A 12,769-nucleotide genomic window follows, 5' to 3' on the forward strand; every position below is an offset into this window, starting at 1 on the left:
CTGAATTCCTGCAGCAACCCCTTAACTTCGGTTGGCCTGCTCTCTCATTCCCCATCATGGCCAGAATCATCATTCTAAATCTTGATGCAGTCCTGCCGGGTGGCTTTGCTTTCTTTCCCAGTCTTCTTGCTCTCTACAACCTACGGCCCTCAGTGCTTGAGACCACGAAGTCCCTCTTTAAATTTCAGGCCTAGTGTCTTCCGCCTGGAATAACCTGCCACCCCTTTGTAGATGGTAGCTCTATTCGTTTCTTTGCCGAAGCCCTTCCTGAGCCCTTGGCCAAGTAATCCTGTCAGCTCCTTCTTTGTCTCCTCAATGAGCCCTGACCAGACACTCACTTAGGTCTTTCCTCACCTATGCACTGCAAGCCCCTCCAGGGCAGGTCCTGCCTGCATTTACCCGTCTGTCCATCTTTGTACCCTTAGAACTCAGTAAATGGCTGATGGAATTAACTGACTTTTCTTCCTGAATTCTTTCAGCAACAGGCACACAAAAAAGTACTTTTTTGTAGTAAGAACTACATTTAATTTTTGAAGGGGGGTATAGCTTCCTGCCCATCCAAGACCCAAGAATATTTCCTTGATCTCTTGAGAGCGGCAGAGACTCTTAAGAGTGGACACAGTGCTAAGATGTGACTGCTGTGGCTGCTAAGTTGTTTCAGTCGTGTCCGACTCTGCGTGACCCCATAGACGGCAGCCCACCAGGCTCCCCCATCCCTGGGGTTCTCCAGGCAAGAACACTGGAGTGGGTTGCCATTTCCTTCTCTGATGCATGAAAGTGAAAAGTGAAAGTGAAGTCACTCGGTCATGTCCAACTCCTAGTGACCCCATGGACTGCAGCCTTCCAGGCTCCTCCATCCATGGATTTTCCAGGCAAGAGTACTGAAGTGGGGTGCCACTGCCTTCTCCGAAGATGTGACTAGATAGGCCTAAAAGAATGGTTCATATTTTGAAAGTTTCCAACCCCTTTAAGAATCTACTGAAAAAACAAGACCCTTTTCTTCAGGAAAACACACTTTCAGACACATACCTTTCTAACTTGGTTCTGGGACTCCAAGTACCCGTTCTTCCCTACGACCATTCACACCCACCCCTCCCCGAGCTGCCTCTGTAGAAGCCCTACCCCAGAAGCGCCGGGCTCTACCCAGCACCAGAGCCCCGAGAACGGTCACAGTCGGGTGCTCATCTCCCTGGTGCGCTCCAATTGTCCATTCCAGCACTCTACTGCCCACTGCTGGCCTATGCCTGGGACCTCCATCTCGGTGGATGTTCCGAGAGGAAGTGGAGAATTTCACCAAAGGTGGGGTGAGGGGGAGGGAGGCAGGGAACAAAAGGACAGTTAAAAACAAAACCAACCCCAGTCACTAAAAAGGGAAACAAGCCTAATTATTCTGCTCCACTTCTGGGCAGCGGCATCTCCTCATTGCTAATCCACCAAACATAAGGAAGAAGAAATGAGTAACAGCCCACACATTTCTTTTATTACCAAAAACAATTGTTATGCACAAACTCAGTGCCTCTAATCCCATCCCTGAGGATAACCATGAAAGTCCTTGGGGCTATAAGAGGAACCATTCAGAGGGAAATGCCTTGGCTGGTTTTGAGGAAAGGGCCCTTGGAGGGATCAGTTACTTGGCATCCCTGGGACCAAGGACCCCTACAGATAGGAATGGATGTGAGCTGACTATGGATTTTCATCCCTGTTCTAGCATGTCTAGGGGATTAGGGTTTTAAGCCTGACATTAGTCCTCTCTACAGGAACACACACACAACCAGGGTGCCCCCCCCTCAAAGAATCAAAACTCTTCAGGATCACCAAAGAATGTGGACTGGCTGAAAAAGGACGCCCCTTAGCCCGCTGAGTGACGCAAGCTGGCTCCAGAGTGGACCACGCTACTCTCAGCACCACTCCTAAAGGCATCCGTTGACAAGGACTGCCCACTAGGGGCGCTGCCACCAGCCTGGCTCAGACTCCAGGGCCTGGAGGTAGCAAGGGTCAAGGCCTGCAGCCTTCACACCATCTGGACTTCTGGCTCTTCAGCTGCTCCCTGAAGCTCTCCCATGACGCCGCCCGAGGGGGGCTCAGAGGTGGGTGGGGGCTCTCCTGGGGCTTCGAACAGCACGTAATAGACGACCTCCCGCTCGCCCTGGGCGTTGGTCTGGTTCACCACGTGGATGATAGGGCTGGACGTGTCCTGAGAGGCCGGGAGGGCTATGCCCTCACTGCCCCCACCTTCCTCTTCAGCTTCCTCCTGGGGTCCTGGCTCCCCGGGCACTGTTTCCAGAATGATATCCTGCAGGCTGCTCTCATTCAGGGATGCTCCCAGGCCCGATCCCTCTTGTGGCTGCCGCAGCAGTTGCTGGGTCAGCTCTACACTCTCATAGCGAACCAGCTGCAGCCTCATGTAGCCATCCTCATGCTCCTTGTACCTGGTGAAGGAGGAGCACGGAGGGTACAGCAAGCAGGGGCAGGGGGAACGGCGGGGACGGGGGGCAGACACAGGCTGTAGACTGGCAAGGTAAGGGATAATAGGAGGGAAAAAGCCCTGGGATTCTAAGTGATGGGTGTTAAAGACAAAAAAAGAAGTCTTTATTGTATAATATTTAGAAGAAAAGGCAAGAAAGCTCATTACTCAGAAAGGAAAGGGAGGGACTTCCTTGGTGGTCCAGTGGTTAAGAAGCTACCTTCCAATGCAGGGGATGGGGGTTCAATCCCTGGTGGGGGAACCAAGAACCCATATGCCACAGGGCAACTAAGCCTATGTGCCTCAACTAGAGAGCCCACACGTCGCAACTAGAGAGCAGCCTGCACTTCTCTCTAGAAGCCTTCACAGTAGGGCTGCAATGAAGATCATGTGTGCTGCAACTAAGACCTGATGCAGCCAATATTTTTTTAAAGAAAGAGGAAAGGGAGGGGAGGGAAGAGAGGAACTGTTTGTGTTGGACAGTAGGGCTGTCAAAGGATTTATAGAAGGTCATGAAGCTACTGATTAGGACCCTTGGCTCTGGGCTCTGGTTCTGGCTGCAGGGCTTTGGGGATCATTTATTGGGTTTGGTATTGTTTCCTGGATTCAAAAATTAGAAAAATACTCTTTGCCCCACCAATATTTTGGAGGTTCCTCGAGCCTAAATGGAGACAGTGGACATCAGAGCACCATCAAATTCAAGGTTTTTAAATTGCTGAAAAGTATGAAGAAAAAAATGCAGAAATCCGGGTATGGGGGGAGATTGAGAGACATACCGAAAGCGGGGGTGCCCTGAGGGCCACTTGAACTGGTGCTTCTTGCGAAGGTGCACAGTGAGGTTGTTGCCCCTTGTGAAGCATTTGTCACATACGTGGCATCTGTACCTCGGCTCTGAGTCTCCCTGGTGGGGAGGGGAGAGTGAGGCCAGCTTCTCCCCACCCCAGGCACCCCCCACCCTTCTGCCGGCCCCTCCCTACCATCAGCCCCACTCACTTCATGCACTTTTCGGTAATGCGACTTGATAGAGTACAGCGACCGGGCAGTAAAGGTGCAGTTCTCGAAATCACAACTGTAGGCTGGCTCCTTGCTATGGGTATCTAGGTGCTTCCGGAGGTCAATCAGATTCTTGCAGCTGCCAAGAAAGGTTAGGAGGGATCAGAAAGCATGGGGGATCCTGGAACCCAGGTTTTGTGATTTCCCACCCCGTTTCCTCTTACCTGTAGTCACAACAGTCACATTTAAAGGGACGGGCCTCGCTGTGGCGGAAGCGCATGTGGTTTCGGAGGGAGGAGGGCAGCGGGCAAGTCATGTCACACAGAGGGCACTTGTAGTGGTTCACTGAGGGGCAGAGAGGAGGCTGTGGCCGCAAAGCTCGCGGAAGCCTGGAGGGCAGGCCCGGAGGATGGTGTGGCCAGCTACTCACCATGGTTGCGCATGTGGTCCCGCAGCAGCCGCTCCGTGGCAAATCTCTTGGAACAGTGAGAGCACTGGAAGTGCTGCTCTGCAGGGGGTCAGGCAGAAGACAGGTGGGGGGGTGGCAGAGAGGAGGAGAGCATGCTGGGAGAGAGGAACCCCCCCAAGGCAGAGGGAACCCCCCCAAGAAGAGGGGAGCTTGAGGAACTATGGATGGACCTAGTATCATGGAACGAGCGTGGGACTTGGAGCGGAGAACCTGAATCAGAATTCTAGCTTGCCCACTTACTAGCAGTGTGATCTTAGGTAAGTGATTTAATCTGAGCCTCAGTTTTCTCATCTGCAAAAACGGGGGATAAGAAGCCTACCTCATAGGGCCGCTGTGAGGATTCGCTGAGATAAGAGCCGTGGCACAGAGTAAGCATGGAGTGACAACGTCTAATGAGTCCCCATCAGCAGAGACTGTGCCAGGTGACTGAGCCCTCAAGATAGATATAGCTAAGCTGCAGATACCTTGAGGGGCCCCCTCTCCTGAGAACGTGCCCCCAGCCACCACCCCAAGTAGGACAGCCTGCACCTATGCCCCTTCTTCTTCGACTGCTTACGATCCAACGAGGACTGGCGACGGATATGATCTAAGAACTTGGTGTTGTTGGCAAACATGCCCCCACAGGTGGGACAGGCCACCACCTTCTCCTGGGTATGGCTGCGGAGGTGCTCTCGAAGCTTAAAGCGGTCCTTGAAGGTGCAGGTACAGCCTGGGAAGGAAGGCCTGGTCAGGTCCAGCCACAAACCCCCAGAGTAGGGTCTGGTACCCCCAAGTCTCTCCAGCCACCCCCAAGTCTCTCCAGCCAGCAGCCAACCCTGCCCTGCAGGACTGGTCCTGCCCCTAGCTGCCCTGGTCCCTTAGCAACCCCAAACTTTCTTTAGAAGCCAGAAATTAAGGAGTGGGCCTACCTTTCCAGCCACAGAGCACCACATTGTTGTCCTTGCCAACTACTTGGTATTCACAACACAGGCTATGCGCTTCCACGTGCCGGTAGAACCACTCGGGATTGTCGAAGGAGTTCTGTGCCAGGAGCAACTTGGGGTAAGGACTGAGGATGGGTGGAGGGACTCCTACTCCCAGGTGTCCAGAGCGGGGCTTCTTGGTTCTCTCCCAAATTAATTGGTGGGGATAGGAAAGTTTGAGCAAGGGGCTACCCAGAAAGGAAGGAAAGCTACTAGCAGGAACTTTAGGAACATAGCGTATCCCAGAAAGGATTAAGGAGTCTTGAGTTAAGATCCCCAACCCCTCTCCATCCCTACTCTTGGCTCTGTCTGCTGACCTCACAGTGCTCCCACAGACACAAGAAGTGGTCGGGGATGTCAGGGATGAGATTGCGGCTCTGGAAGTCCAGGATGCAGGGGCTGAGGTCAGCCTGGCTCTGCAGGGCCTGCAGTCCCCACTGTTTCAGCTTGGTGTGGTAGCAGTGGAAGTAGACGTGGCGGATGAGATCAGCAGAATTGTCCGGAGAACAGAAGCCACACTCCCGCCACAAGCAGGAGAATTCTTCCTCTGCAAAAAGGGGTTTAGAAGGAAGCAACTGATACCTTTCCAAAGCTCTCCTTCCACTTAGCAGCAAGGGACCAGGCTGGGATGACCTGGTATACCAGGATTTCATCTAGCAAATGCTAGCATTTAATGACTACTACTTGTATGCCAGGCACTGGGAATACAACAAGTACAAAAAGAGTCCCAGTCCTTACCCTTGCACAGCTTTCAGTCAGGAAGAAAAACACATCAAAATAATCATGTGCATAAATATAAAACTACAACCAGGTGGAGAGGAAGCATGGTCTAGGCAGGGAGACAGTGTGTCCACAGCCCAGTGCCAGTGACTCAGACACAGCAGGTGTGGCTGGCATTTGCTACTGTGGCTTGGAGTTTCTGCTGTTCCCTGAGGAACCTGGGATGCCTCCCACTCCTTCCTGTCAAACCATAGGTCTTTCTTTCCCCCATATTCTGCCCAAGATCAGCCTTCTCCAGGAAGGCCTATCAGCTATTCCTGTCTACTTCCTATCTCTCTAAGCACCAAATTTTCAGTGCTCTATAGAGGTTTACTTGTTTTGAAAAGTAGGTACTTTTAAAAATATAATAATCATCTAACTCCCCTTCTATATAAACATTACTTGACTTTTGAAGCTATTAGTTATAGGTTACAGTCACTAGATTCAAACGGAATTTGAGGTGGGGAAAGGAGAGCTGTCTCTATACCTTCTGTAGAAGTTTTTTTCAAACTGTGTTATGACTCATTAGTGGGTAGTGAAATCAATTTAGAGGACTGCAAATCACAATTTCTTTTTAATTAGAGAATAAAATAGAACAATTCAGAGAAAATTTAATCAAGGCAAGGATTGTTTTCAGTATTTCTTAACTTCTCTATACAGGGTTGTGACATAAAATGCATTCCTAACTGGTGGTCACTGTTAAATAAATACATAAAAACACTGCCAGAGAGTGAAAAAAGCAGACTGCTGAGAGGGTAACAGGCAGGAAGGCCAGGGGTCTCCAAACGGAGGAAATAGCCTGTAAGTGTCAGACATTTTTCTCTCTCTTAAGCGGCAGGAGGAAACAAATTGGCGATACTTTTTCCTTCTCTATACAAATTTAAAAGGAGGTTTCTCTCAAAATTCTGTGTTGCCATAATGACATCTGGTTTCACCTGAAGTTAACCAATGCCTTTTTCTTATGGAAATGTTTATCTTAAGCTATGCTAATGTACTATGCATTTACCCCAAACTCTGTTTTCAAGTCAGTTCCACCTTTTGGGCTCAGAACCTATTTGATAAACCAGTATGTTATACTCCGATATTGTTCCTCTAATCTATGTAAATGAAACTATTTGTATGGTGATCTGCTCTTCTTCAAGATTCAAGTTAATCATTTTTGGCCCAAGATAAACCATTTGGTGCCAAGATTATCCCAAAATACATCTTATGGGTGAGGGGCCTGGTGCCATTCTGAGTTTTGAGACATTTCTTTCATTAACAGGCTGCTTGTGACTATATAGCATCCAGCTGAAGACTAGCAGGGGGGCACTCTTTCTGCCCCCTTCTGATGCCTATGTCAGAAGCTTTCTCTATCTCCTTTATACTTTAATAAAACTTTATTACACAAAAGCTCTGAGCGATCAAGCCTCGTCTCTGGCCCCGGATTGAATTCTTCTCCTCCGGGGGCCAAGAATCCTGGCGTCGTGATTCAACAACCTTTCACTACCAACAGCTTGTACAATATGATCCTTAAAAAAAAAAAAAAATCCTATCAAATTTATATATATACATGCAGAGAGAGGTCAAAAAGAATGTTCACTAAGGTACTGTCAGTTAATTGACTTTTAACGGCAAGAGGAAAGGTTCATTCCATATATCCTTGCTGAATGAGTTTTCCAGAATGAGTCTACAATGTTTTTATAAACAAATTAAAAAAGCACAATTAGGAAAATAAACCACCACTCTCACTGGCTGCCTTCTCTCCCTGTGGCAAGGAGAGTCAGATTTTCCACCATCCCTTGAACTCTTTCCTCTTCCTGTGTCCTGCTTCCTTACCAAGCAGGTCCTCCTCCTCCTCTTCTTCCTCCCCAGAGCCCTGCAGGTGCTGCTGCAGGTGCTGAGTGACATGTTCGCAGAACTCCTCCATGGCCGAGCACACAAAGGAACAGGACCCCCACTCACACTGCAGCCCCAGGTTCTCCTTTCGGGGAACTTTCCCAGGCGGCGGCATGGCCTTCACCCTAGAGAAGGAAGAAATCAGCACCTGTAAGGATTCCACCCAAGGGCTGCTGGGGGTTAACACGGGACAGCCAGCCAGCCTAGAGCCAAGAGCCAAGAGATGTTTTTCAGTGACCTGTGAGAAACGCTGTGCTTTTTCAGTAAGGACAGAGTAGCAGTTCTTCAAACCCCTGGAAGCTGTTTGGTGTTCTTGCGAATGGAGAATACAAACTGACATTACTGAGCATGTGCCAGGCTCTGAGCTAAGAACTTTAACAGACACTTTTTCAAGGAGCTCCAGAGCAACCCATCAAGAAGGAATTACTCCTACAAAAGGCAGAACAATGCTCAGGTTCAAAAAGATGGCTTTGAAGACCCAGAGCTCAGATTCAGACTCCTTTGTCCACCACCTACTTAGCTGTGTGACCTTGGCCAAGTAAGCTTAACCCTTCTATTCCTGAACACCCTTATTTTCAGAATGGGGATAACAAACCCTTCTGCTTTTAATCTGCTATACGCCAAGCACCTACTAAGCACATTGTGTCATCTAATTACCAACACCATCCTGTGAGGGAAGTACTGGTTTTAATTTCATTTGTAGATAAGGGCATAAGGCCTGGAGAGGTTAACTGGTTTGCTCAAGATCACACACCACAGGGTAGGGTTAGGTCAGGCTGACTCCAAAGTCCACATTTTTCCTATGCACACAGATGAGCCTAGAAGCCCCTTATTTCTCACTGGATCACATCCTAAGTACTCCATCAGACTTATGAAGTGCCACACACACTCCTTTTGCCTAACCTATCTGATGCTTTACTTCACCGCTGCCCTAATATCCTCTGAACAAAAATGTCAATTCTATTTCACATAAGAGGCAGTGTCTGTCCAGTTTATACTGGGTACACACAGCATTAGGCACATTTAGGTGGGTAATAAACATTCGTTGAAGAAAGCTGAATAAAAAACAAAAGGTTCTCAACCTTTAATATGCACACAAACGCAGAGGTTTCCACCTCCTGCCCTAGTGATTCAGATTTGGGAAGGCTGGGGTTAGGCCTAGAAATCTGCCCTTTAACTCAGCAGCCCAGTTGTGATGGGGCCTCCAGAAGCAGAGTCTGAGGAACAATAAAAGGATAGTTTCCCTCATTAAAACAAAACACAGAATGACAGGTGACACTGCACACAAAAATCTCTGGGGGAAGAAAAGACACTAAGAGGCCCTGACTCCGTCCCCTGAGCATCACCTCCTTGAGGATTCTCACCAACTCTCACTGTGGTACCCAGGAAGGGAGTGCGGTATTGCTCCTTCTGGCCTTTCAGAGAGGCGGGAACTCTGAAAAAGAACTTTAGTATACAATGAAAGGGGAAAACCCTAGAAAATACAAAACGCATAAAATCTTTCATACTTACAAGTATAAGAACCTACTATATCTAACTGGTTACCAAAGGAACCCCTCCCCTTTTTTTTGTCCACACCTCATGGCATGCAGGATCTTAGCTCTCTGACCAGGGACTAAAAAGGTAACCCTTGCCTTCCAAGCATGGAGTCTTAACCACTGGACAACCAGGGAAGTACCAAAAACCCCTTTCTAAGGATGCCTTGAAGAAATGGCAACCTATTCCAGTATTCTTGCCTGGAAAATTTCACAGACAGAGGAGCCTGGTAGGCTACAGTCCATGGGTTCTCAAAGAATTGGACATGACTGAGCAACTAGGCACAGCACACAGCAGCACAGAGGGTGTAAGAAACCTGGGCTTCCCTGGTGGCTCAGTGGTACAGAATCCACCTACCAATGCAGGAGATGCAGGTTTGATCTCCAGGTTGGGAAGATCCCCTGGAAAAGGAAATGGCAACCCACTTCAGTATCCTTGCCTAGAAAATTCCATGGAGAGAGGAGACTGGAGAGCTACAGTCCATGGGGTGGCAAAGAGTCAGACACGACTAGGCATGCACGCAAGCATATGCCAAGCACTGTTCTAAGTGTCTTATATTTATAAAAACTCATTAGTACAACAATCCTATTGAAGTAGGCAGCCTGATTATCCCACTTTACAGCCCGGATAGGTTAAGTAATTTACCCAAGATCACAAAGCTAGGAAGTGATGGAAACAGAATTCAAAGCCAGGGAGCATGGCTCTGTTCTCCTCCTCCATCTGCCTGTCTTACCTTTTTATGTTTGATTCCCTCCTCACCAAAGACATCATATCCATATACACAATACCCAAAGCATGCTTTATTGAGTGGCTATTTTGTAAGTTTCCTCCAATAAGCTGTGAGCTCCTAGAAAGCCTGGTCTGTGCTCTCTTCAGTCCTAACTGCAGAGCCAGCACACACCTACTAAGAGCTCTTTAAATGATCAAGTAAATCTATAACATTATTTTACTTTTGGACAAATCACCTAGCTTCTCTGAACCTGTTTCCTTAAATGTAAAACAGGATATAAATATCACAGCAGTGGATGAGGGAATCGATTGATATGATTAGAAAGCTCCAACATTTACTAGCCCTGTGATCTCAGGCAAGTCACTTAAGCCTGGGTTTCCCACGTATTATTAATACGAGAATAATCATGCCCGTTTCACTGAACTGATTTATGGATTAAAACACATAATGGATATTAAAATGCTTAGCCAAACCCAACAAGTGTTGGCTCTTCGTATCCTTGCTTCTAAGAATTAGATGATCCAAGAACAAATGCTACAAAAAGATCAACAAAAGGAAAACCCGAAGGATTCCTAACCCTTCCTTTAATAGGGAATCATGGTAAGAAGCAACGAGCAAATACTTGAGTATAAATTGCAACGCAAGGCACCGAGAATGAACCCTGAATGGTATGCAAGAAAAGAGGGACCAAGGTCTGGAACCTTCTAAGGACTCACAATTTGGCCGAAGAGATGAGATTCTGACGTGTTTAAACAACCACCAAAACAAAGCGCCCGTTGAGGGGAGCTGGACAGGGAGCTGGACAGGCGGCAGGCTAAGCAGGAAATGTTGCCCTTAGCGGTGGGGACTGGGCCTCTGGAGCACAGGTAGAATTCGGAAAGAAGGAAGGAGACCATTCGGGCAGGGAAACCTCCCCCTTTCAGCCCCGCTGGCTTCCCCCTAAGGCGTGGCGGCGATCGTGCTTCAGCTGCAAGGAAGCCCCAGACTGGAAAGTAAGTCGGGGTTGGGGGCTGGGGGCGCTGCTGGCGCCAGGCAGACAGCGTGGCCGAGCAGCAAGAGAGCGCCTCGCCGAAGCGACCGGAAAAGTGCCTGGCTTCGGCAGCCGGCCCAAAAGACAGACCGATGCTACCCCGCCATCCCCGGCATCCCCTGCTTACCTCCCGTCAGTCAGCTCCCGGGTCTCTCCAGCTCCCCTCCCACCTCGCACCGTGTCCGGGAGGGGAGCTGGAGTGACGGCCAACGACAGCCAATCGTCGCTCTCAAGTCCCTCTAACAGCCAATCGCCGCTGCTACTGACGGAACCCGTGCGCGACCAAAACACGGAAGGGGCGGGAGTGAGCGGCAGCCGGCCGCGCGGGAAGGTAGCGGTGTGGACGCCGCGAGTCTGCAGGCTAAGCGCAGGCCGGTTTCCCTTGGGCCCGAATTTCCCCGACTGCGCAGGCTCGGCGCACGGCACCCACTGGGCATGCGCCGAGCTCGGGCTGTGAGCCGAGAGGGGTCTCCCTCCTCCTGTTGGTTACAGCTCCAGCTGGCCGCGTGGGCGTTGAGACAGAGGTAGAGGCGGAGGAAGAGGCGGAGGAGGCTCGGTGCCCAGAACAACGAACCCTGCTCGGCCCAAACTGGGGGTCCTTCACCTTCTTAATCTTGCTGTTTCTTAAATATCAGTATTCCTTATGCCATCTTCTCTTCCTCCCACAACTCTGCCTCCTTTGTTACCAGTCTCAGTGAACGACTCCTGAAACCTGGCAGTCATGTCTGATTCCTCCCTCACACGTCATATCCATTCCATTGCCAATTCCTATAAATTCTGCCCCCTTAACACAGGATCTCTCAAGCTTCCCCCCCTCACCCCACCCTTTCTTGAGCTTCGCAGTCCCATCTCTTGACCATTAGCTACGTCCATCCCGGATGTCTACACTGACCCAACTGGTTCCCTGCGGTCACTCCTGCTTCCCTCCAAACCATTCTCGACGGAACTCTCAAAGTGATCTTTGCAGAGAGCAAATCTGATCAAACCACCACGCTGCTTTAAATGCTCAAACCATACGAGGCTCTCTGGACCCTTCAGCATCTGGGTCCTGCATACTTCTCCCCATCGTATCTTGAGTGCTTCTCGACCTCTCTGCTCCCCAGCTCCGCATTTCTTTCAGCTTCCCCACCACACCTAGCCGCCTTTCCTCTGCTGCCTTGTACTTAATGTTTCTTCTGCCTGGAACAATCTTCTGAAACTGATGGGAACTAATTCCTACTCATTCTTCTGGTCTCAAAGAAGAAGCTTTTTTTTTTTTTTCCTGGAAATCTTCCTGGACATCCTTTTTCTGTGTTTCCCTATTACAGATCTATCACACTTCCCAGGTGGCGCTACTGGTAAAGAATCCTGCCAATGCAGGAGAGGCAAGAGAGGAGGGTTGGATCCCTGGATGGGGAAGATCCCCTGGAGGAGAAAGTGGCGACACACTCCAGTATTCTTGCCTGGAAAAATTTCCTGGACAGAGGAGCCTGGCAGGCTACAGTTCATGGGGCCACAAAGAGTCAGACATGACTGAGCACACATTGTATTGTATTTGCCTATTTAACTTGTCTGCATTCTGCACTGACTCACTCACTCAGTTCAGTGAGGGAGGACAGGGAGTGTGTGTATGTGTGTGACTTTCTACAACCCCATTGCTTAGCCTAGTAACTGAAACTCAGTAAGCATCCAAGACATATTTGTTTAAAAATTATGTACCCTGCTGCTGCTAACTCTGTTCAGTCGTGTCTGACTCTGTGCCACCCCAGAGACGGCTGCACACCAGGCTCCCCTGTCCCTGGGATTCTCCAGGCAAGAACACTGGAGTGGGTTGCCATTTGTTCATTAGGACTGATATTATATTTTCTAGCCTAAATATAAGCCTATATAGTTTACAAAATCAGAAAACCCGTTAAATGTTCAATATAAATAAAATGAACTTAAAGATGCCATGAAAAGTAGAAGTCAC

The 12,769-nt window shown here is 49.2% G+C and overlaps 1 protein-coding gene across 2 annotated transcripts; it reads right to left on the reverse strand.

Moving 5' to 3' along the window:
- On the reverse strand, positions 1,459-11,054 carry HINFP (histone H4 transcription factor). 2 transcript variants are annotated; one of them, XM_018059679.1, is made up of 10 exons: positions 10,949-11,054; positions 7,466-7,650; positions 5,206-5,435; positions 4,835-4,946; positions 4,483-4,635; positions 3,888-3,965; positions 3,682-3,802; positions 3,458-3,596; positions 3,241-3,365; positions 1,459-2,429 (listed from the first exon to the last, which is right to left on the reverse strand). In XM_018059679.1, the coding sequence occupies exons 2-10, from the start codon at positions 7,638-7,640 to the stop codon at positions 2,012-2,014; spliced, it is 1,551 nt and encodes a 516-aa protein (XP_017915168.1). In that variant the 5' UTR covers positions 7,641-7,650; positions 10,949-11,054; the 3' UTR covers positions 1,459-2,011. The 2 variants fall into 2 exon arrangements, with proteins under 2 accessions (XP_017915168.1, XP_017915169.1); XM_018059680.1 differs by lacking the exon at positions 10,949-11,054 and adding an exon at positions 10,508-10,939.

Source organism: Capra hircus, chromosome 15, assembly GCF_001704415.2.
Source record: "Capra hircus breed San Clemente chromosome 15, ASM170441v1, whole genome shotgun sequence".
In the NCBI taxonomy this organism is placed as follows: Eukaryota; Metazoa; Chordata; class Mammalia; order Artiodactyla; family Bovidae; genus Capra; species Capra hircus.